The sequence below is a fragment of the Syzygium oleosum genome, unplaced genomic scaffold (genome assembly GCF_021117445.2).
Source record: "Syzygium oleosum isolate NSW1041296 unplaced genomic scaffold, Sole_v2.1 Sole_v2.50, whole genome shotgun sequence".
NCBI lineage: Eukaryota > Viridiplantae > Streptophyta > Magnoliopsida > Myrtales > Myrtaceae > Syzygium > Syzygium oleosum.
In genome coordinates, this window is record NW_026607534.1 from 1,668,449 (window position 1) to 1,694,829 (window position 26,381).

The window sequence follows — 26,381 nt, forward strand, 5'->3', positions numbered from 1 at the left end:
GAGAGAGAGAAATTAACACGAAAAATCACAATCACTTATCTCAATGATACCACTTTACCTTCGAATTTTGACTATAAACATCCTTTTCCACACGACATCAGTTAAGACTTAGTTTACGAAATCTTCATTTTCTTTCCCAAATGCCTCTACCAAAATGGTCATCTCCTTAAACAACCAAGACCACAAATCAGCCCAAACCCTAAATGAGCAATCAACAATACCCTGACCAATCACCTTCGCTTGCTGTTGTGAGGTTCATCCTGAATTCTTGCATCCCGTATCCTCTCTCTCTCTCTCAATTTCATACCACAACACCGACAAAATCAATGGCAAGGTCACTATCAATCATTGATGACCTTAGATTGTTGTAATACTGTCTCGCATCGCAACGGGTCCTAAATGCTCTTTATATTTACGTGATCTTCTTTTACCTATCAGTTTAAGATTTTTGGTTAGACTTTCTAACATAAATCAAGACGAGAGCCTCACTAAGGCTACGGATGGTTGACCATGGCTACTTGGACCTAAGATCAAGCACGCGACAAGGCCATGGACTACCTTAGAGAGAGAGAGAGAGAGAGAGTCAAAGGCAATGGCTAGGGCGACAGCGAAGGCCACAGGTGGATATGGATGGAGCGAGGTTAAGACGTACAATGATAGGATTTAAGAAATCGGAGATTGAAAGTGAATGTAGGGCAATATAGTCTTTTTCATTTGTGGGGCTTTATCCTAGGATGCCAAGTAATGGTTTGGGAAAATAAAAAAAACATGGAGTGATATTAATGTGAAAAGTGAGGATGACAATTGATTCAGGGGAATGTTCCAAATACAAGATGCACAACGAGCTTGCGGGCGCTCATTTCAATCCTAGGGATTAGGAGAATTCGAGCGGGACAATGACTTCAACTCCATCTTACTTCTATCCAAAAAGGAACTAAAATCAAGGTCCCAAACCAACCTTAGCGTCAAAATGTAAATATTACCTTGGAAATAGTCGGTCCACACTATACTTAGCCAAAAAGTAAAATTTGAAGAACTTGGGTCATTAAAACCTTTACCAAGAGTACCCACAAAATCCAGCTGGCTCTCCTCAAAGGGCAAAATCGGCAAACTGAGGCTCGCCCTTTTGTCAGAAACCACAGAGCCAGGCTACCCCCAATTAGCCAATAATGACCTCCCATTTCAGAGAGTAAGAAGAAGTGGGAAAATAAAAAGGGAGGGACCAAAAGCTTTTCTGCTTCAGCCCTCCACCACAAATGATACACACATAACACAACAGGACAACACCCTACCAGCAGCAGGAACCCCAGAAAGAAAAAAGAAAAGAAAAAAAAAGAAAAATAAATGGCAAACTGGTAATTATGAGCAAAGGCATCATCAGAGAGTCATTGACCGGTCGCCTTTGACCGGTCCTTTTTGGAAGTGCCATACCTGTTTTTCAGAGTACTTGTCAGTGCTGTGCTGCTCAGTAGCCAAAAAAATTTCTCATATTTGTGCCCTCATAAATGATAGATAAGCTACCTCCCACCCACGCGCCAACGCAGCGCGTGCGGTGCAGAAACACCAAATTTCTTGCTGCGAAACTTACAATGTAGCACACAACATGTATGAAAAGAAGAATACTAATAAAACATCATAGGACAAATTCTCATACGTGCCCGAGTTCATTCATGTTGGAAAAAAAATGTTACATATGAAACCAGACTAATAGCGATCAATAATGAAATGGAGCGATGGGATCTCATCGTCGTCGTCGTCATCATCAATCGAGGATGGATCGTACGACGTTTCGTGGTTCTTCCATATGTACAGAACCGGATTTGAATGTGGGCTGCTTCATGAGGAGGGTGGATTCTTACTGCTGGAAGTGGAAGCTAGAGCGTGGATGGAACTGGCGAGCTTGTTGATGGCGCTCACGAGGCCGTCGTTGCCTTGTCGGTTGATCTCCGTCTTGGACTCCTCCAGCTTGAGCCTCCTCTCGTGGAGGCCGACCAGGTCCCTGTGCCGTCGCTCTTCTCTCTCGTCGCACGCCTGGAGCGCCTCCGCTATTATGGAGGCGCTCCTCGAGATGGCGGTCCCGACGTCGCACGGCTCGTGGCGATCCTCGCTCGCCGCCGCGCCGCGATCTCCGCCTCTCCTCCTCCGCTTGGCCGGCGAGTCCGAATGCTCGCTCGATTCGGATTCTGCGCGATTTCGAAGGGAAGGAAATTATGGTCGATAAGAGTCTGATTATATTTACAGAGAGATACCTGGTGTTGGAAGTGGCTGAGAAGCGGCAGCGGAAGGCAGCTGTGGCGGAGCCTCCGGCGTCTGAGAAGAAGGAGGTAATGCCGGCACGATGGGGCCCGGCAAGGCATGCTGCTGCGGAGGCAACGGAGGCTGAATGGGCGTCTCCACCGCATAACCAGTGCTAACGATGACGTCGGGATTCGGGTGGCCGATAGAATAGGTGGCGACGGAGGCAGAAGCAGCGGCAGCGGCCCTCTGAGCTCCTCCTCCTCCTGCTCTCCTCTCCACCACATCCACCAAGGCCTCGTATATCTGGGGCATCATGTTGGTGGGCAGGTTCCTCTCCTTCCTCTCGCTCTTCTCGATCTTCCAATACGAAGCCGCCTCGTCCTCCTCCTCCTCGCCAGTCCTCCGCCTCTCGTATTCCCTCACCTTCTTGTAGTCCCTCATGAGGTTGTCCCACTTGTCGTTGCACTGGTTCTGGCTCCTGAAGCACCCCCTCCTCCAGCAGTAGTCCTCCACCCACTTCCACCTCGGCTCCGAGGGCTTGGCCCCGCCGCCTCTTCCGGCCCCTCCCCCTGCTCCCTCGCCGCTCTCCTCGCTTCGCTTTGTCCGCCTCTCGTCGTCCATCTTCTTCGCCTCGATCAGTATCATGGTCTCGTTCACATTCCAGTTCCCTTTCCTGTAGTCCCTCATCATGGCGTTGTTGCCACCACCACCACCACTCTGATCGGCCATTTCACCATGCCAGTGCAACTTTTGGAGAGAGAGAGAGAGAGAGAGAGAGAGAGAGAGAACCCAACAAGTGTTACATCTACAAGAGTGCGTTGTTGCTTCCCTTTTGGGGGGCTCAATTGATGTGTGTGGGGGTGTGTTGAAACCGGTCAAATCTTCTGTTGAGAGCGAGACTACTTTTGGGCAAGGAGAGATTGGTGTAACGGGGTCTTCCTCAGTCAACAACAGGATCAGGATTTGTACTGTACTAGAGTCCAGGAGTGGAGTGGAAGGTGGGGCTGTACGTACATACCATTCCAACGGAGCATTGAGATTAAAGTCCGCTTCAGTATAGATTATTTGTTGACTATGATAAGATTTCTCATGACTCATTTTTTTAAATGATCCAAAAGAAAACGAGGAAAATGTTCCTTGGTAGTAATTTTTTCACAGAGCAAACGAACTTTTACTGATGTAATGCTTTCTTAATTGAAAAACTCTTCACCGCACTCAGTGAATATGAGTACACTCACCTCGTACCAACAAAGTATAAAGGGTGGTTCACCACTTTGGAGATTGAGTTTCTTTTCTTTTACATTGGAAATTTTCCAATCTCTGTTGCTCTTTTGAGTATTTAGAACTTGCAACAACTCCAAAAGTAGATTTTCCCTTAAGAAACCATTCCTCAATCTTACTCTGTCTTAAGGAGAGTTTACCCGCATTCTTCGAATGACTCTATTTTTTTTTTATAAAACATTTATTGAATTTGGCAGAATATCAACAATTAGAGAATTTGATTGTCTCATTATTGGAATGTTGCTTGTTCCATGATCTATATATGAACACTCCAAATTAGGACAATCAGTCATGAATGACTCGTGCTATGAAGACCCCTAATTCTTTGACCTATTATGAAAATCTTGTAATGCTCGATTGCAAACTATTTCCTCTTAACAAAAATTACCGAGAGAGTAAGCATTGAGAGGAAACCTTTCTCTATTGATTTGGCCTCCCCTTTCAAGTGAAGATGACATCTCATCCATGTAAAGGTGGTTAATGGAATTGAGTCTTCTTCCATCTTTACCTGCCAAAGACCACTTTTCAAACCTAATTGAAAAAATATTGCATGCTGTGTAAGACTTATTTATCTAGGAGATCTCCCGCCCTAGGAATTTTACACCCATCATCTTTTGTTGCCTTCTTGAGCCGACGATGGTCTATTGTCGTTCGTGTTTTCTCTAGCACCGGCATGGACAAGATGTGTTTTCAAGAGCAAGCTGGTCCTAGAGTGCGGATTCAAACTATCTGTGATCAAATCTTTTGAGAGCAGTTCAGCAATTTGTTCTTCAAATTCCTCAAGCCATATCCACAGTGTATGTCGTCCTTGTTGCTCGAATGATTGCACTTGAATCTTAACCGAGGATTTTCAAGAATTTTGATTGTTACACCTCCTATAGTATACGCAGTGTTGCCTTGCACAAAGTGCCTATCTTCTTCATTTTGTCCCCTTAAGAATGCATTGGCAAGAACGACACCTACATCTAGCATCGAAAAAGCAGATCCGTCTAACGATAATCTTTGTTCTCCAATAAGGTCCGAAACATTGATTGCTTCATGTTTAAATAAATGAGGTTTCCCCATCCGCCATTCTGAATGTAATGGGCTCGATTGATGGTTTACACCACATCTGGCAAAGCATTTGGTCTTGGCATAACTAGTGCAAGCTCCAGGATACATGACAATAAGCCACCGCTTTTATTCATGTCGCTCTTGCTTGTTTAAACATCCGATGTAGCATGGTCACATATCACATAAGCATAGTATAATAGCAAAGGCATTTTCAGTATGTCTAGCAGTATATGGGAAAAATGAAAGTATTTCTAGCAGTACTTTCAAGTTCATTATAGTGATTTAGAATTGTGGTGCAGAACGTTCGGCAAGTCCGTAATGCAATAAATCTTTAGATCCTACAACTTTAGCGAGGTTGACATTATTACGCAGAAATTAGTTTCTTCTAAGCACCCACTTATTTTCCTCAATGTCTATAAAGCCTATGGAGAGATTTTTTTATGTTCATGATACTAAGTTGGTTCGAAGTGTGGATCGACACACAAACCATATGTCCTATACGTATCCATATCTCCTTTCGAACTCACCACACAACAATTTCGAAATATGCTTGTGGGTGTACATAAGTATGTATATAACTATTGCTAATGTGTTCTTAGCATTAACTTCAGAAACAGTTTCCACATATGATGGCCCAAATTCACATGCGATATCATAAACTTATGCCCTCGAGGTTCATTAGATGGTCAAGAAAGCTTTGTTTGGCACTAATACACAGCCACCCCATGGTGGGTTCTGAGACTTTGAAAGCATGAGACTTGGATGCCTGGGACTTCGACATGTGATTTATGTGGTCGTGGGCTCTCCCATCTTAATAGCTAACTTAGGTGGCGTGATTCTCTCATGGTGTTAGTATTAAAATATAATAAATTTATGGTGCTATCGTGAATTGATCGGTGCCATAAAAGATATACCTGAATGATAATTTCGCACTTTGCAATTCTCAAATAGAAGAATTTAAATGAAATCATAAAAATTACTAGTGTGGTTAAGAGAAAAAGGAACTTGCTGAATCTACTGGTTCGGTAGATTTATAATTACAGTACTTATCTTAGTAACCAAATCAATGGCAGAGAATGTTGTCTGTGGAGAATTTGTCTTCTAGCGACTGGAGTATATAATATTCATCCACAATTCGATATGTTTCGGAAAAAGGGATGGGGTTCTGCATCTCCAAGGGGACTGGCTAATGATGGAATGCAACTGGGAGGAGGGGGCTGCACTTTCTGACCTAAAAAACATCGACCTTTTCGACTTTAAAAACTCACATGTGGGAAGCCAATTTTTCTTAAAGTCTTCGAAGATCTCCAAAGATTAAAGTCAAATCTAGAGCCACTTATTCCCACCACTGCTCCCCACGGAGGAACTGCATGTGCGGATGGAAAGGGAGGGAGGGAGGGTGGGACGAGGGGGTCATCAAGCGCACCGTCATCGTAAGAAAATGCCAAACGAATCCTCGCAGTGACAGATTTACAAACCCCATTAATTACACACCGAGAGAGAGAGAGAGAGGGGGGGGGGGGGGGGGGGGGGAGGTGTTTTAAGTAAATTCAAATTACCGTAGGTTTATCGATATCTATTAACAAAAATGTTAACAGCACGAAAAATCTTAAATCGATACGCTTGTGATAAATTTACTCAAAATTAATTTTTTGACCACCAAAAACCCCAAACTGTTACATTTGTTACAAATTTAACCTCCGTTAGTTTCCGTTAAATTTTACTGTTACATTATTTAGTTAAATGACACGTGACAGTTAATGGATGTACCGATTTGGGTTTTTACCCTCCGTTTATCATAGGTATATCAGTTTGTAATTTTTCGTGGTATTAATCCAATTTAACGGAAACACAAACAAGGAAAATTAGTTTGAAATACTAACGAAGGAAAAATTTATCACAAGTGTACTAGTTTGGGGTTTTTAGTGGTAAAAAAATTAGTTTGGAGTAAATTTGTTACAGGTATACTAGTTTGAGGTTTTTCGTGATATTAACCCTTAACAAAATGAATCCTTTTGATACGTGATTTTCATTAGAGAAATTGTCTTATGATATACACAATCAACATATTGAAAATAAATACTTTTCTATTAAGCACTTTTATTAAGTATTCCAAAGGCACTCTTTAACATAATGCTCACAAAATTAATATATTAAATGATGTGGCCAACTCCTAATGGACTTTTAAACAAAAAAAAATAATGTTCAACAATAAGAGTCTATCGCATCATTCAGGTACCAATTCGTACGTATTAATTTTAAGATATTTAGCATTTTTCTTTATACAAGTACATTACTTGGTGGGGGATGTGTGGAGGGAGAAGAAAAGAGGAAGGTGGAGAGAGTGCAGGATCAGTGTTATGTGTTCATTTATTTCACTGGACCCACGACTCAAATGCTCTACCAAACAAATCTTCTCACAGCTTAAAAGGAATCTATCTATCTATATCTTTTATAAAAAAAATAGTAAAGTGGAAATTCGAAGAAAAATATACTAAATTATGCCATTTGGCTTTTTTTCTCTCCTAAACTCTTATACTTTAAAAAAAAAATCCCAAAAGAGGACGTTTCAATTTTAATTTACTTATTGAGAGCACCTTGTACCAAAGCATTTAGGTGACCTTTTTTTTTTAACTTTTCACTTTTTTTTTACGTCGCAAACATTTAAGGGAAAACCTAAAAACTTCCCATCATGGCACGAAAAGAGTTATTTTAACTGAAGTTATTATTATGTATAGGGATAATATCACAAAAAACTTTAAATTGGTACACCCATGTTGCTTTTATTCCAAACTAATTTTTATGTTAAAAAAACTCCCGAACTGGTATACCCGTGTCACATTTACCAAAAACTAATTTTTGTGTTATAAAAAAATCCCAAACTAGCACACTCATGCCACATTGACCATAAATTGATATACTCGTGCCACATTTATCCCAAATTATAGTAAATCTGAGATTGTCTGGGGTAAATGTGGCACAGATGTACCAATTTGGGATAAAAATGGGGTGGGGGGTTTTTGTGACATAAAAATTAGTTTTGGGTATAGTTGCACAGATGCATTAGTTTGGGATAATGTGGTATGGGTGTACTAGTTATGAAGTTTTTGTGATACAAACATTATTTTGGGTTAAATGTGACACGGATATATCAATTTTGGGATTTTTTGTGGTATTATTCCTAAAAAATATAATTTTTCCTATTTAACATATTGTTATTTACTCAATTTAAAAATGTATGCTAGTATAAGATTCTCAAACAAACTGCATTTTGAAAGAGGCAACTATATATTTAAACTAGAAAAATTGTTATTATTGTCAATAACATTACACTCTAACAATTATTCTAAAATAATTGTAACGGATAATAAATGATTTGCTGCTATAGATGTATCGTATAAATGTGGCTATAACATCTATTATTCGTAATAGAACTAATCTAATCACTAATTACTCAGTTGAGTATTATGGCTGATAAAACACGGTTTTATAAATTGAAAAAACAATATGAATAATATAGTGATCAAATAACATATATAAAAACAATGTTTACAGTAGGTATTTCAGAGTTGTCTCCTAGGTATTTCGATTTTCGCTCTCCTGGTAAAGATATTTACTTCTTTTTAGAACAAAGATTGCTTGAACATTTTATATGATTATATATAACAGTAAATTACATAATTAATAATATCTTAACTATTATTCAATACATAAAATATAAAATTATTTTATTTTGCATAAACTTATGTCAAAGTGTGTAATTCCACGTTATTATATGCAACGTTAACCATATTATGAATAGCCTAATGTAAACTTACATTTACACGATGTTTTTTTTTTGGTCTGTACATTTACATGATGTTAAAAATAAATCTTATGTCATAATTATTGTAATAAATTATTTAACTAGGTAGTATTTCTATAAAGCATGCCATCATTTTCAAGATATTATTAAATTTTTTATGTTCATGACAATACTATTAATATACTAACTACCATACTCCATTTATGTTAAATTAAATAAAAAAACAATCATTTATTATTATTATTATTATTATTATTATTATTACAGATAAATTTTAGTTATTATACATTAAATTATGACACTTTCCTTTATTTAAAGTTTGTATAAAGGAATACATGATATGTAGTTATACTAGTTTATTATTATTATAGTAAGAATGTTAACAATAACATTATACTTTACTTAGAAAGCAGGTTGCCTCTTTTTAAATGGAGATTTCGGAGGAATTTATGTAATTATATGTAATATTATGTTAAATAATTAACTATAGTGTTACTTATAAAATAATTATTTTGCAGATGTTTGAAAATTTTATAGCATGAAATATTTTCAAATTAATAATTTGTAAATATGTTGATTAGAAAACTATATTTTACCATACATAATATTCAACCTTTACTTAAGAAAATTTTTTTTTGCAATAAAAAAAGGCAAGTTCTTTCATTTTCTTTTAACTGTTTAAGATATTAAAGTTTATAAAAAACATTAAGAAAAGACATGTAGATGCTTATATAGCATAAATCACTCTCAATAAGTAAATATAATTCAAAGTGCTCTTTTATGGAAATGAAGTATTAAGTACAAGGGTTTGGGCGAAAACTTGCCATTTGTTAACTCATTTTGGACCCAAATGTAAAGTTGGGCCAATTAAGTTTTCACACAAATTAAAAGAATAATGAAAAATAAGAAAAATACCAAAGAATATTTTAAAAATAATATAACTTAAGTAAAAATTCTAATGAAAAGAAGCTGATCAATTAATAATAACTAATTTAATTTGACAAAACTACTAATAAAAAAAGCATGATCAATTAATAACTATAAAGCATCAACAACTAAAGAAATAAAATAACTACAATAATAATAATGATGATGATGATGAAAAAAGCATGATCAGTTAGTAAAAATAAGTAATTTAGCTTAAGAAAAATACTAATTAACAAAGCAAAATCACTTAAAAATAAAATATTCTATTAAATTAAATTGAGGAATAAACCAAAAATTTTCTTTTTCAAACCAAAAATAAGAATAACATTTTTTTATTATCTTAACACTTCCCCCCTCGTAAAGATCGATTTGATGATGAAAGCCTTAAGCATGCAAGCTTAATGAACACGAATAAAAGAACTGTTCAAAACCGTCATGCCTAATCCCCAGCTCATAACTGAAGATAGAGAAGTTATCCTATGAGTTCAGTCTTGTGCTTTAGGGTGAAAAGGAGAGGACCCGCACTTTCTCATACTAGATTTGGATGGCCCAACCGCAATTGTCATGAGCGGGAAGATGGTTTCAAGAGCCCACGTTTTTGAAGAAGCCAGGACAGGAGCATGTATTTTGCGTTCAATTAGCATGACATCCTAGCTCGACGTCTTCTGCGATGAGGAGATCACATTTGACGTGCTACCTTATCTTGCTGAGGTGCCGAAAGACATATATCATCATAACTTTGTGGCGGGAGAGAGCATACGGCAAACATGCATCACGAGACATCCATTTTCTCCTCCTCAGTCGGGGATGACAAGTAGCAATTGATATGAATGACAGAACCTGTAGTGCTTAATCGTAGGCAAAGGAGGAAGTAACTCATCATCGCACTTGGCGGGGCAAAACAACACTAACATCCAATGGAGCATGAACACTAACATAAGTCCCCTCCGGATGGACGAATTTTTTTGGATGACTCTTTGCTCTTTCTTATTTTACTGGCGGCGAGAACATCAAGTGCTATGGTGCTTCTCCAATTGTAGGTGCATTTTGAGACGATGCAGCTGGAACAACTTTAGCCCTCGATGGAGTGTACATGCAGGATGAATTCCATGGATATACAGTACTTCGTGAGAATATTTGCTTCCTTGAGAATATAAGATCGAAGGAGATTAGGGTGCACCATCATAAAGGAAAAGCTCTAATTTTTGCCATACTGGATGTACTTGGAGTGATCTTGTCTTCCGTAGACAAGACTTGGGATTCTCTTTCGCAGGAAAAACTTGCGACCCTTGATTTAAAACATAGAAGATGCTACATTATAGAAAGCAGGGGCAGGAACAATAGCTGTGGCAGGAGTGGTACTATAGTGGAAGCGACAAATTTCTCATTGGAGCTGAAGTTATGTAATTATTCATTGCGTCACAAAGGCAAAAGCCGAAGCAACATTTAAGATGAAAGCAACAAGAAAAACACTGGAAACTTGAAGTTGCAATATTTCCAGCAAGAGGTAAGTGACGCGAAAAATAACCTTGTAGCTGAGAAAGAGGCAGTAATAACCCTAATAAATCTATAGTAGCAAGAATGTCGAAGATTTATAGCAGTATGAAATCCAACGAAGATTTGCTAGGAGGAAAATGGTAAGAACAAAATAATAAATGGGTCATATGGATAGTTACGTTAGTAAATGGGTCATAAATGTGTTTTAAAATGGTAAAGCTCAAAATAATATTGATGTTAAATGGGTCCACAACTTACTTAGATCCACCCAACTCACCTCTATAACTCTCTTTTCACTCTCTTTCATCCAGACTCAACCTCACGCTTTCTCACTCTGTGCTCTCACCTCGGTTTGGGTATAAGTTTTCCAAGATTTGATTAAATATAGAAGCATTTTAGCAATAAGGGTCGAGTTAGGTATGGATTGAGTTAGGTTGGTCACTAGTTTGTATTGCATAGAAATTGATTAAAATGGGTTAAATGGGAGTTTTTTTTTGGACGTAAGAAAAAATGGCTAAATTTGGGGTGTCTAAAGGATAGCTTATATTAGATATACCCTAGAGGACGGCTTGTACTAATGCGCCCTAGGGAGCGGCTTCTATTGGCAGCGTGCTGCATGACAATTTATATTTGCTACAACCCAGAGGAAGGCGTATATATGTTGTGGCCCAGAGGACGACGTATATTTGCTGTGCTCAGAGGACGGCTTGTACTGCTGTGCCAGAAAATGGCTTATATTTGCTATGGCCTGGAGGACCGCTTGTATTGCTGCACGCCAGAGGATGGCTTATATTTGCTATGCCTCAAAGGACAACTTGCATTTGGTGGGCCCTGGAGGGCGGCTTATCTTTGTTGCATCCTGGAGGACAACTTCTACTTAATGCAACCCGAAGGATGGCTTGCATTTGTTGTGTCCCTGTCGTGACCTAAATTTTCTCAGGCTAATGGATTATTAAGACTAAGCCCAACTTGGGCCCTCCCAAGCCTTACCAATTCGCAACTCAGGGTTTAAGTTTTCAACATGTAAAAGTTTTCATGCTTGGAGTCGCCACTAATCTATTTGTGGTAGGTCGATTAGAAACCTAAATAAAATATATGGAGATATGTTTTCTTCCTACGAATCAGAGATTCTAAGCTCGGGGACTTGATTACGCTAGATCTAGTCTAACGCCCTTTTGGTACATTTTCTTTTCAAAAAATGTTTATGCATGCGGTCTGGATCAATTTTAACTTAGTCACTAGCATTTGAGGTGATCATGCGGGTGCGCAAACCACCAAAGTAACACCCAATAATCAAAACATTAAATAAATTGCAGGATTGGGAGAATTACTTACCTCGAAGCAACGTAAGCATTTGCGTTGTTAGCTAGAAAATCACATCAACAATCCTAATATGATTTCTAATTAACAAGCAATTCACTCAATATTTTTTAGGATTTTCGCTTATTTAAATGAAAGCTAACCTATATGTAATGACGTGCAAAAATTAACATGCGATTAATGCAGCCTAACATGCAAACTATATATCATGCGACGACGTGACCTAATTCTAATGACGGACAAATGATTTATTTTTGGTATTTTCAAATGAAATTCGGAATTAAAAATTACTCAAATTAACATGCAATCTATCCTAGAGAAAATGATTTGATCTATCCTAAAGTGATTCTTTTTTTGGGATTTTTATTAAAATTCGAAATTATTAAATATCCTAAATAATCCACTAAGATTAAAATAATCTCTAATTTAAACTAGGAAATATGCTACCCTAAATCCCAATTTAAATCAAATAATTATCTTATTCTTTTGGATATATTTAAGATTCCCTAAGCATGCAAAATTTCTAATTTAAATCCTAACTAACAAATTTTTGGATTTTCTTTATTTAAAAGGAAAACAATCAAACGAAGATAACAATCACATTCAAACAATCCACGCAATCCGCAAGATTTTTCAAATTCAGATAAGGCAAAGAAATCAAACTAACAGTCATATCTATAGGGTTATAGATATCGACAGAAATTTGTTTGTTTAAATTTGGAAAGTAAATAAAATCTATTATCGTATTCAAGTGATTGTGGACAAGATAACGATTTTCCGTATCGTCGCGTATCGTACCTTAGGGATAAGGTCGGATAGTCGTCCAGATACGTTGCCAAATTAGGAATGATTCCTAATTTTGGGTATTTTCGAATATTGCGGATATAGCATACATTATCCTAAGATATCTAGCAATCCACGCACTATTCACGAAATATTCAAACACCCGAAAGATTAGGAAATTGAATATTCTAAGAATATAGATGAGAATCTTACCTAATTTGTGGATATTTCCAAATTTGAATCACCGGCGGATCGGGATTGCTGAACGTATGGTGGCCGACGGCAGTGGACCAGCGGCGATAGCCGGCGGCTCACGTCGGGACGGCGACAATGGCGTGGGCGCTGGAGATAGCAGGAACAACAGCGTCGTGCAAGACTGGCCGTAAGCTGGGGGGATGGCTTTGTAGCGGGGATGTGCCCTTTTGGAATCTTCCTTTAGTGCGCAGAACGTGCTCTTCCTTTGACCTGTAGTCAAAGTCCTTCAATCAACTTCCACCACTTGGCTCCCTCTTTGACTTTTCCTTCGACGTTGTTGTCTCCGTGGCTTGGCGGTGTGAAGCTTACTGGTTCGGTGGTTCTCGGCCAAGGAAGGAAAATCTTGCAGTGTGGACTTCTTTCGGTGGCAAGTCGGGGGGAACCATGATGAGTGTTGCTCACGGTGCTGCAAGAAAATTTATTGGACTCCCAGCAAGACCCAAACCATCCTGCAATAAAAGAAAATTCCAAGATCGTGAAAAGAAGGTTCGGTAGCGGCTGTGACTCGCTGGGTTTGCTGCTCCGTAACAATGCAAAGCTACGTCGTGGCCTGGAAGTGCAGCGGGGGATCTCCACGATTTAGACGACTCACGAACAGCAGCAACAGTGAAGGGAATCGTCGGATTGGAGCAGCTGGTCGTCAACGGGGCTTCGGGATGGGAGCGTCTAGGTTGGGTGCAGGCGTCCACGGTGGAGCGAATGTCGTGGAGCAAGGACAGCACAAAGCAGCAAGGAATCACCGTTGAGGCTCACGACTGGCTGATGTCAGCGTCAAGCGGCGGAGGTGCGGGAGCAAGGCGTGACCAGGAGGAGCTTGCCGCGGGCACCCCTCTTCTCTCTTTTTTCTCTTGTTTTCTCTCTGTGTTTGTGTGTGATCAGATCCCTAAGAAAAAGCCCCCCCTCCTTTCGGCCATGCAATGGCCTATTTATACTGCATAGGAACCGACCTCCTCACATATTTCTTTCCTCAGTCAAATATTTCTTTCCCTGGTTGACCAACTCTTGCTGAGGAAGTAAAGTCCACGTTTCCATTCATTATATATTAAACAATTTATTTTTTAACATGGATCCTTCACTGCCCCTATTCACGAAATATGGCTTCACAATCTTTCCATGTGTATTGCGGCAAATGTGAGCAATATGGCCAAGGATTTTCTTGAACGCAGGCTTAGTCCAATTAAGTTCAGAGCCGTTCAATCGAGTCCATCCACCGCCGGTCCGATAAATATGCAAAATGTAATTAAGCTATATGATAAATGCTCCTAAAAACTATATGCTATGCCATCTAATTATATTTTTTGTTTAGGGATTAAAAAATTAATTTTTAATTTTCTATGCAATTGTTCCTAAATGACTAGTTAAAATTTAGGTGTCAACAGTCCCGTAAGAGGACCCATATTTTCTGACCCCCAAAAAAAAAAGAGAGGACCCATTTTTTATGCAACAAATACATTACTTACCAAGGGAAGGTTATCACTACTTGGCATGGCATGAGCTAGTTACTCGGGTACAACAAAAGATTTACTTCACTACCTGGCGTCTTTAGATTGATTAGTTGAATGCTAAGGGAACAGAGTCACTGCTTGGTGTCGTAAGAACAATGCTGGCTCCCCCACTGAGCCAGTTCAGGAGCGGTCGATGTATAGACACCATTCCTCTTCCTGGGTTTCAATGAAGGTCGAATCCTCATGAAACTTATTACGTATAGATAAAGATAGGTCTCATCTTTTGTTTGGTGCTTAGTACGAGGATTTATATGGTAGGGATTGAGACATGATACCAATAAGAGTTGCCACTAGTGATGCGTGGTGAGAATGGATGAGATTGATGTTTGATGGAACGAATGTGTTTGATATGTTTGTGAATAAAGAACTTTGGGATAGAAGAGTTCACTACCAAGGCATAAATGATTACTCCACCAGTCAAGAATAAAGAACTTGAAAGTTCACCACTAAAAAATTAGATAAAGAACGGAAAGAATCAGTCACTAAAGAGAAATTCTCATGTATTATTAATTCACAACTCTACCTCTTACAATTGAGAAGAACCTTCTGTTTATAGAGGGACTAGGACACTTAACTAAGAAACATCAAATTATGAAACATTAAAATAGGAAACCTTAAACTAGGAAATATGCATACTTTCAGCCTTAGATTCAGCTGAGGTAACATTTATTCTTAAACTTAAATAAATTCCATTTTCAATGTCTTCTCCTTACCCGGACCCATTTGATCATTTTCTAGCCGAAATCTCCCTTTGATTCCATGAGTATTAAGTAGGCTTGCTTGATTAAGGAGGATTGAATTAGACTCACGAATTTTTGTCTTCAATGGAACTTCCAAGCTCTAATTATGTTCCAAGCTCACATGCTCCTACATCATACATCCAAGGTTGATGGATATTTGACCTCAAATCTGACTGGGCTTCTTCTTCGAGATGGGGAAAAAAGACTAACATGGAAAGTAGCCGAGACGCAATAATTTCCTCTTCTGAAAAGAACTCAACTCCAACGAGTCTCTGAGATGGCCTTTCCAACGAACTAGATATTAGATTAGCTTTACCCCTATAAAAATCTTCAAGGCATGTAGAAAAGTTAAAAATACTTCAGATATACTTCAACAATTGACGAACACTTCCATTGAGATTGCATAGCTTCTTGAACCTTCAACTATGAAACTTGTTTTGGTCAACAAAAGTGTGGCGACCAAAATAAATAGTCCACCTTTTCTTCATCAATGTTCTCAATTTGCTTGGGGGATACTTGCTATCTCCTCAAATGTATTGATACAAATTTTCTTGTCAACTTCACCATTGTGATATGCTAGAGGTCTTTGGGCTTGGACAAGAACTTAACTCTCATCACATTCCACTTCAAATACTCTATCAAAATCAGGAAGGGCAAGGATAGGAGACTCACACATATTTTGTTTGATAACTTCAAAGACATTCTGGGCAGCCTTAGACCATTCGAAAGACCCATTCTTCATGCATTCGGTTTTAGCTATTATGAGGGTGCTAAAGTTCTTCACAAATCGCCAGTAGTACTATGCGAGACCATGAAAGCTCCAAACATCAAAAATAGATTTTGGAACTAGCCTTGTCTTGATTGCCTTCACCTTGAATTGATCTATAGAAATCCCATCTTTGGAAACCACATAGCCAAAAAATATGATGCTTGGAGAATAGAACTTACACTTTTCCATCTTGCGTAGAGCTTTTGTTTCCTCAAGATTTCGAATACTTATCTTAAGTAAAACAAATGCTCTTCCTCCCTCTTGCAATAAACGAGAATATCATCAACATAGGCAACGACAAAGTTACCACTAAAAGGGTAAAGAACTTCATTCAAAAGCCTCATGAAGCTACTTGGGGAAGACCCACTCATAGAGGCCTCTCTTGCGAGCTACCTCTCGAGGCCCGAACTCGATAAAGCGGGTTTAGAAGTAAATGTTCATGAAATGGTCCAAATGACACATCATAAAAGACGGCTTATCAAAACATCAATCTTTTAGTCATCCATAAGGTCCATTGATCATGAACGTGGATTTTCCTTAAATCCATACCTTGCGTGACAGCGGATTGATAGCAAATAAGAGTCGCCACTAGCCTAAGTCGGGGGTCGGCTAGAATACCCAACCGAAATGCGGGAATTTCGTTTCGGTTTCTATGAAAACCAGAGATCATGGGTTTGGGGACTAGCTTACGTCAATGTTTCCACTAACACCCTTTCGATACTGCTAAACTTAACATGGTTGTTTTCTAAGTTGTCATGCATTTATTTTTTACCATTTTCATGCCAAAGTTTTAGTCCATTAAGTGATCATGCATTTTATTTTTTTTGGTATTTTTCATTTAAGTTCTAAACTAGTCCTATCTTAGTCTAAAAAAGGAAAGAAACAAACAATATGTATTGAAATGTCAATGCGTAAAGTAAACACATAAAGTATTGAAAGACATACTATTCTAAGCGCAAGGAAAGAAAAACCCGCAACTCGTCGGATGTTTAATACAACACAAATAAAAGACCCGAGACGTGGTTCGGTAGCACAAATTGCATACAAATTGAGATCGGATTGGATATTGATCTTTAGCCACCATTTTCGAAGTTGTTTTGCCATCTTCGAAGTTGTTTAGCCATCTTCTCCATGGACCGCCTCACGGGTGTCGGTTTTACATTCATACCATACATTCATATGGCACTCAAACAAAGGGAAGGACAAACATTCAAGCATCAACTCAAGAACGGGCCTCGAGATTGGCCTTTGCTTTTACATGCATTCCGATCATCCCACCCACTTAATCAGCTAGAATTGATTAATTAATGGTTAACGATAACGAGATGCCATTTGCATTCACAAAATGGTGACTCATATCGATTAACCCCTAAAGTCGGGTCTAAGTGATCACTATGGGCTACCTACCAAACATGCGTCAGGCCTAGACATATATCTAGCAATCACATGCACAACAATGAATAAAGCATGCATTTAGCCCCATGGGCCTCGTTTCTCAATCAATCAAGCAATAAAAAGTGGGCCTCATAAGAGGACCATTTATTCAGTTATTATTATCAAATTTGGACCCCTTCTATTCAAATGTGATTAATCGGCTTAATGATGTCCAAATGATGCAAATCAAGTGTCTTTAGAAATCTTAGATCGTGAGGATCAAAAGTCAAGAAGACCATTTTTACCAATTCCAGCCCGATTTTTCCGAAAATTAAAATTTAACTCGGAATGACAGATTGGACCCGGTTCTGTTAGAGATTTCAAAATAAAGGCGGAAAAAATAACAAACGTTATCCAAACCATGTGAAAATTTTTAGGCGGTTAGGATTCCCTATGTTTAACAACTTTAATTTTTGAGTTTTGCTAAAAAGCCCTTGATGGTTTTATAAAAATCAGTTTTCACCGAGGACTCATTTGCAAAACAGTTTTGAGGCCAGAAGGACCTTATCCGGAATTTTTGGCAAATTAACCCCCCAAACGTTGCTATTAGGTCCCCAAAGTTTTCAGTTTACATAATAAGCCCCTAATGAACAACTTTTAAGTTTTAATTTTTTGCTAAAAAGGTCCCCAACTTCATGAAAGTTGCAAACCAATTTGGTCACTGAAACTGGAAATTGTTTGGATCAAAAGACAAAATCTAGACGTCTTCATATAGGATCAATCGGACCATTCAAATCACCATGGAATTGCATGAAATATTTAGGTTTTGTATATCAAAGTGTATTATACAACTTTAATGAAGGAATTTTTCCCAAATGATGACCACAAAAATTTATAAAAATAGTGGAACATGCAAAGGTTAGTCTGAAACCGATTATCACATACTAGATGACGTGATTTCTAGCATCAATCGTGCACAATAAACCGACATGGAATTTTCTGAAATTTTTTTTTCTAGATAGATCTAGATGTTTTCTACGAATTTTATGAGATAAGTTTCTTCAAAAAATGATCATAGAAAATCAAAAAAATCATAGAATAGAAAAACATTAGTCAGGAACTCACAAGAACAGAATAGAGAATCATCATTCTAGATTCTGATCCTAACTTATGAAGTGATTTTCAACTAACAAATGAAGTCCGATTTAAGTATATGACCTATCAAATCAAAGCTTAGGAAGTATAGATCGAATCTCTAGTTAAACACTTTTTTAGATTCTAACATTTTTGAGCTCAAATTAGCACTGGAAGCATATAGGTGCCTCAGTACACGATTTCACAGAATAGGATTTAAGAGTGCCTACCTTATTGAATGAACTTGTTGAGCTCAACCGAGCTATTTTGGCAATCGATGAACTCCGGAATGGCGCCAAATATAGCTCATAATATCTACGTTATGACGTGATAAAACCGACATAAGATAAATGATCCGAGGAAGAAGAATGAACAATGAGCAAAATCAAGTAAGTTTAAGAGATTCCGGTGGCTTTTTCGGCAAAGGCAAGCCACCACAGCCTCGGGATGAGTGTGAAGGAGCTAGTCATAGGTCTTGGACCGCCGTGGAAAGTCACCGGACCGCCAAAACAATCGCTTGAACCGGCTGGACGCAAGACCGGCGATGGCGCCGGTGATTGATCCGAGAAGAAAATGAAGCCGGCGAGGGAGCTCAGCCACTAGAGGTGGTGGCTAGTCTTGTGACCACCCTTGGGATGCTGAGGGGGACGGCGGTGAGGCGGTGGCATGCCAGGAACCGGCTGGCGAGCGGTCAAACCAGTGGGAGATAGACCCGGTCGAGAGAGAGAGAGAGAGAGAGAGAGAGAGAGAGAGAGAGAGAGAGAGAGAGAGAGAGAGAGAGAGAGTTTAGTGAGATAAATCAATATGAAAAATGAGCCCCCCTTCATTTTTGGAGGGAAAATCCTTATATACCTTCCCCAATTTTGAATGCTCCTTGGATTGATCAAATGGCCCACATTACTTTATTAAGAGTTAAGAATATTCCTTAAGGGTTAAGGATAGATGACATGGCACAATGGATGGCCATGGTGCACTCTTAATGGATGGCCATGATTATTTGCTTAATCCCTAAGGAAATTTGCTTATCCCTAAAGAAAATTAGTTAAAATTTGTTTATAGGGGCGTTTTTGTAATTTCACTAGGGGTATTTTTGTAATTTTGGACACAAAAGAACTGGCTGGCCTTGGCTGGTCGGAATGGACTACCGGCCGCCAGAATTTTGGCCGGGAAATGATTGGCCCAATTGGACCGGTTCAATTTCGGTCAAACCGGGTTGAACTTATTAGACTGGTTTGACCCGGGTTTGACCGGGTTGAACCGGTTTGGTTCTTAGCTCAACTTTGTTCCAATTTCATGTAATTTCATTCCTATCATGATTGATTGACCCAATTGAATTGAATTTGATTGAATTGAATTGAACCAATTTGAAATACAAGTACAAATTGATCAATTTTAACTTGTTTGGTCCAATTGCTCTTCAATTTGAGTTAAATTGCATTGCCAAACTAGACTAAAGAATTTAATTGAAGTCTAATTGGCCAAATTGAACTTCAATTCATCAAATTGGATGTTAGTCTAGAATAGGCCAAGTTGAATTGCACTAATTAGACCAGTTACTCTTGGATTTCTCAATTATTGGATTAGTAGATTGGTCAAATTGACTCAAATTCATGTGAATTTTTCAAAATTGACTTTGGATTTGAGTTTCATATAAGAAATTAGGCTCATTCGTGTTTCAATTATGCAAATCATGAAGAACCGACTGGAACCCTAATTAGGGCTCAAATTAGGGGTTTTTACTCTTGGCTTGGAATTCTAAAATTGACTTGAAAATTGAATGTAATACGACCTTTAGATCAAATGTCATAAAGGAAACTATCTTAAAAAATGAATAGAAATGAAGTAATTTCATTTTTGGTCAATTTGAACCAAATTCCGCAAATTGGGAAAAGTTTATTCTAAACCGATTTTTGTAAAATTGATGATGCCAAAGTGAAATTAAGCTAAAAATGAGATGATTTAGGGGTTTTTCATTTTTTTATTTTTTTTGGACAAAGTGTTGATCAAAAGTCAACATTTTAGTACTTATATACTAAAATGCCAATTAATGAGTCAAACTTTGAATTTTTTGAAAATTGATTGCGCAAAAGTGAAATTGACACTATTTTAGGGGTTTTCATGCAAAAAACCAAATTTTAACTTTGGGTTCGCTTTTTGGTCAAAGTTTGACAAAAAATCAACTCAAAAGTCAATGTTTTGATTTTTTGAAATTGAAATGCAAAAAGCTAGAAAATGAGATGATAATGCTAATTCAAATGCTAAATGCCTCTTTTTGATTGAGAATTAGGTTCTGTCACGATCATAAACCCTAATCTCAAACTTTTACCTTTCAAGGCGCGTCGATTGAAAATCAGGTGTCAATAGCCCCCTTTGGTTTTGAATGCCATTTTCCACTCGTCACCTTCTCTCATTCTCATATGATAATAGTTGCTCCTCAAATCATCTTTGAAAATATGGTAGATCAATACAATTCATCAAGTAGGTATGGGTACCAATACTTAATGGATGTATTGTTGATGGCCTGACTATCTACACACATTCTGAAAGGACTATCCTTCTTTAGCACGAGCAAGGCTATGACTGAATAGGGACTCATGCTTTCTCTTACATATCCTCTAGAAATTAGCTCCTCCACCTACTTATGTAACTCCTTTGTTCCTTCGGATTGCATCCATAAGCGGTCTTGTTAGGAAGCGGAGCACTTGGAAGTAAGTCAATTTGATGCTCAATTCTTCTCATGGGTGGTAAACCATGAGGTAAATGCTCAAGAAATACATCCCTAAACTCAATAATCAAGGAGTGCCTCTTAGGATATAGAGGACTCTCTCCACACTCTTTTGATTTTCAACCATGAGTAGGGTAAGAATAATATTTTGTTTATGAATGGCACTCTCAACCCACGTTTCACTCAAGAAAATACTATCCTTGTTTGTGTTTCCTACTCCAACTTGACTTTTGTGGACCATGGATTGGCTTAAAGGTGGACGAGTGATATGTTTCTGTCCCTTGTGGAAAGAGTATGTGTTTTAATGGTCATCATGCATGACCTCCCCATCAAATTGTCAATGTCTCTCCAAAAATAAGTGGCATGCATCTATAGTATAGCATCACATAAAACCTGGTTTTGGAAACTTTTGCTGACTAAAAGCAATGCGAGAACTTGTTTAGTTACTCGGAGATCGTTGCCATTGCTAATCAATTGAAGTTTGTAAGGTTAAGGATTTTTATAAGTGAGTAGTGTCGCGACCTTCTTTTCTGATGCAGTCGCCGTGGTAATGACGGGGTTTAGAGGTAAACGCCTAAAGACGGGCTAACAGCCCTCATGAACTCTCCCAAGCCCTTACCTCACATGACGTTGGATTTATTTTAAGTTCGATTTAGCCTATAACATTCTATGTGAAACAGGAGTTGCCACTATCCTATTAGGGTCGGCTATAAACCAAATGAGACATGGGAGATTGTCTCACTTCCTATGCAACTGGAGATTATCTAGGATCGGGGACTTGATTAAGCTAATAGTCTAATTAGCGTCCTTTCGGTACCTCAAACTAGGTTGGTATGTTCATCTAAGTGATCAAACATTCTTTGTTACCAATTACGAATCCTAAAGGTCATTCGATGTTGCTAAGTATTCATGCAATGTTTTTTTAGCGATTTATTATGGTCCTAAGGCTTATCCTAACCATTTTAAAAAGGTTAAGAACAATAATGTATTGAGAGTGTGGGAATTAAACACCAAAGTATTGAAAAAGGCCTAAAGTAAAGTACGAGAAAGAAAACTTAATACTAATTGGGCAAAGAATATACATGGCTTTATTCAAAGCCCTGGGACATTGTCCTCCATTAGTTTGACTCGATACTAAGTCGGGCAAAGAATATATAAGGCTTTATTCTTAAGCCCCGCATGATCCTCACGAGCTTGAGGCTAGAGACTAATCCCAACTTCTAACTCTAAGCTAGATTAATGTAAGCCTAACCTCTACTCCTTTTATTAAGAGTGATAGTACTAATCTAGACTAAGCTACATATTCATTTAAGAAAGTGATTCTAAATCTAATTTGATTTTTATTTTCTAGCTAGACTATTCGATTAAGTTTTAATACTAGTTTTTATGTCTATTAACTAAACTAGCCTAATTAATACTAAGCTAAGCTAGTGAACCTAAATCTAATCACCACCATGGACTGCCACTCGAAGCTCTCGGTCGCCGGTCTTCGCCATCAATATCATCATTCATTCATGTAATAACTCAATCCGCACATTAGCAAATTCACTCAACCAAAAAGAGTAATTTAACACTTTATCTAGCATTAGCCTTTCATTTCCAAGCTTTTTACACTTTGTTTTCAGAAAAGTCAAAACTTTGACTTTTGACTTGATTTTTTGGTCAAACATTAACCGAAAAATCAACCTTAGGTCTTACCAAAAAAAAAAAAATCAACCTTAGGTCAAAATTTGGTGTTTTGCATGAAAATCCCCAAAATAGTGTCAATTTCACTTTTGCATTGTCAATTTTCAAAAAATCGAAGTTTGACCAATTAATTGACATTGTAGTAATTAATTATTAAAAAATGTTGACTTTTGGTCAAAACTTTATCCAAAAAAAATTGAAAAAAATTCGAAACTCCTAAATCAACTCCTTTTTACTTCAATTTGAATTTTTCATCATCAATTTCGCAAAAATTGGTTTATAACCAACTTTTCCCCAATTCGTGTATATTGGTTCAAAATTGGCCAAAAATTAAATTACTTTGTCTCTAGTTTTTTTTAGGATAGTTTCCTTCACAACATTTGATCTGGAAGTCATCTCACATTCAATTTTCAAGCCAATTTCGAAATTCCAAGCTAAGGGTAACAATCCCCAATTTGAGCTCTAATTAAGGGTTCCGATTGATTCTTCATAATTTGCACAATTAAACCATGTATGAGTCTATTTTCTTATATGCAACTCAAATCTAACATCAATTTTGACAAATTCACATGAATTCAAGTCAATTTGATCAATTTGGCTAACCAAAGAGTTGCAAAATCAAGTTAGTTTGGTTCAATTGATGCAATTCAACTTGACCTATTATAATATAGGGGTTAATTTGATAGAATGAGCTTCAATTTGGCAATTTAGCTCCAATTTGTTTTTGGGGTATAGTTCAAGCCATTATGCAAAAGTCAATTTGTGCATATTGAAGTATTTTAAAGGGTTAATACCACGAAAAACCCAAACTGGTACATTTGTGACAAATTTACCCTAAACTATTTTTTTTACTACAAAAAAGCCCAAACTGGTACACCTGTGATAATTTTACCCCGAACTAATTTTTCGACCACCAAAAACCCCAAATTGGTACACTTATGACAAATTTACCCTCCGTTAGTTTCTGTTAAATTTTATTGTCAAATTGCTAAGTTTGATGACACGTGGTGATTGACGGGTGTACCAGTTGAGGGTCCCGAACTAATTTTTCGACCACCAAAAATCCCAAATTGGTACACTTATGACAAATTTACCCTCCGTTAGTTTCTGTTAAATTTTATTGTCAAATTGCTAAGTTTGATGACACGTGGTGATTGACGGGTGTACCAGTTGAGGGTTTTACCCCTTTGTTTCTCACAAGTTTACCAATTTGTGATATTTTGGGATATTAATCCAATTTAACGGACACTAACGTAGGGTAAATTTATCACAAATGTACATATTTGGAGTTTTTAGTAATCAAAAAATTAGTCCAGGGTAAAATTGTCACAAGTATACCAGTTTGGGGTTTTTGGTGTTCAAAAAATTAGTTCGAGGTAAAATTATCATAAGTATACTAGTGTGGGGTTTTTGGTGATAAAAAAAATAGTTCGTGGTAAATTTGTCATAAGTGTACAAGTTTGGGATTTTTGATGGTCAAAAAATTTGTTCGGGGTAAAATTATCATAGGTATACCAGTTTGGGTTTTTTCGTGGTATTAACCCTATTTTAAACTCATTCAATTGAGTGGTTTTCAAGTCAATTGGGTTTAATTGAAATTAATTTTGTTAATTGAGAACAAGAATTGCAAAAACCGCATCGATTGATTAAAAATCCCTAATTTGTACGAAGCAAATCAATTGAATGGACAAATTAATTCAATTTGGATATTAATAATGTGTTCGATTGAGTTTAATCGATTGAATTTAGGTTGTATTCTTCCAATTTGGCTCATTTCTTTGATAATCGGTTAGGAATTCTTTGCAATTTTGTCCTTTAGAGAACAAATTGGACTAAATTGCATAAAATCTTTGTCAGGGTGCCAATTGAACCGGTTGAGCCAGATCAAACCGGTCCGATTGGTCCAACTAGCGAACAAGCCAATCTAGCGAGAATGGCTATAGTTTGGCCATTTTCCGGCCAAATTCAACTACCTTTTGGCACCTCAAGCCTTGGCCAATCAAGCCCGCTCCCTTGTACATGGAATTTTCAAATTGCCCCTATGAGAAATTTCAAGAATGCCCTTAATGCCATGTCATCAATCTACGTCATCAAATTTAGGCCAATTAGAGTATTTTCTTGATAATTAAACAAATTATCTTGGTCATTCATCAAGAATAGAGATGGCCCAATCAAATGCTTGCTTAATCACAATGCAAATGATTGAAGCGCTTTAAATCCAAGGGCCACAATTCAAACTTAGGGGAGTATATAAGGATTTTTCCTTACAAATTTTAGGGGGTTAGCCATTTCAAAATTGATATTCTCTTTCTAGATTGATATACACACGTGCACACAGACAATCTCTCTCTCTCTCTCTCTCTCTCTCTCTCTCTCGACCACCCACTTCACCAACTTCCACCGGCGATTCGCTGGACCTCCACCACGTCATAGCTTGCATATCACCAGATCATCACCGAAGCTCCTCAATCCGAGTCAATTCTCTCTTGGGCCGAGAAACGCCTTTCACACCGGTGTGGTGTCCGATCACTTCCAAGTGTTGTTCCGGTAGTCGGCGGCCTCCCCTTGGCATCCCTAGCCTTGCGATCAACCTCTTCAGCCCATCCTTGAGGTTGTGGTGGCCGGCTTTCATTGAAGTAGTCACCGGTTTCCTCAATTTCGCTTGATTTCACTTGGTTACTAGTTGTTCTTTCAACCTCTTCGAAGCAATTTTCTCACTTATATCTTTTGTGTTGTATTTCAGACCTTGGAGAGCTATTTTCAGCACCATTGTGAAGTAAATTTGGTGGCCGAATAGCTCAATCGAGCTCAACAACTTTGACGAACAAGGTAGGTGTCTCGGTAAACCTAGTTCTAGCTAGGTGTGTAAAAAATTCCCGCGCTGGCTGGGCCATAAAACTTTAGGTATTTTGGGGTTGGGCCTTAATCTTCTTTGGGAAGGGCTTTTAGGTGTGGGTATTACTAGGGTTAGGGTAGGGTCGGGTCCGACCTATTGACACTACGGGACCACCCAGTTACTCACTTATCTCCCTCCCTCTCTCCCCTTCTCTCTCCTCTCTCTCTACGCAGAGCGTGACGAAACCCTATATCGGCGATGGAAACAATCATCCCTTTGCTCATCATGGACTTTAGGCAACTGATTGTCCTTATCTCCATCACTATTCGCTTCCTTGAGCGTGACGAAACCTTAGTCGGTTGATTCAAATTTCGAGTCTCTTCTGTAAGCCTCATCAGCCGAACATGCAAGTGAGTGATCTCATCACAGTAATGGGTGACAGACGACACTCGT

The 26,381-nt window shown here is 38.1% G+C and overlaps 1 protein-coding gene across 1 annotated transcript; it reads right to left on the minus strand.

Annotated features, from left to right (window-relative positions):
- Positions 1-1,606: 1,606 nt before the first annotated feature.
- On the minus strand, positions 1,607-3,202 carry LOC115689503 (trihelix transcription factor GTL1-like). Its single transcript, XM_030615559.2, has 2 exons — positions 2,250-3,202; positions 1,607-2,183 (listed from the first exon to the last, which is right to left on the minus strand). The coding sequence occupies exons 1-2, from the start codon at positions 2,965-2,967 to the stop codon at positions 1,837-1,839; spliced, it is 1,065 nt and encodes a 354-aa protein (XP_030471419.1). The 5' UTR covers positions 2,968-3,202; the 3' UTR covers positions 1,607-1,836.
- Positions 3,203-26,381: the final 23,179 nt, after the last annotated feature.

What these genes read in the sequence shown, in the direction of transcription:
- LOC115689503 (XM_030615559.2), bottom strand. Translation starts at nt 2,967, where the DNA reads ATGGCCGATCAGAGTGGTGGTGGTGGTGGCAACAACGCCATGATGAGG. An exon ending in TCAGCCACTTCCAACACCAG is followed by an intron (nt 2,184 to 2,249) that starts GTATCTCTCTGT and finishes GAAATCGCGCAG; the next exon opens with AATCCGAATCGAGCGAGCAT.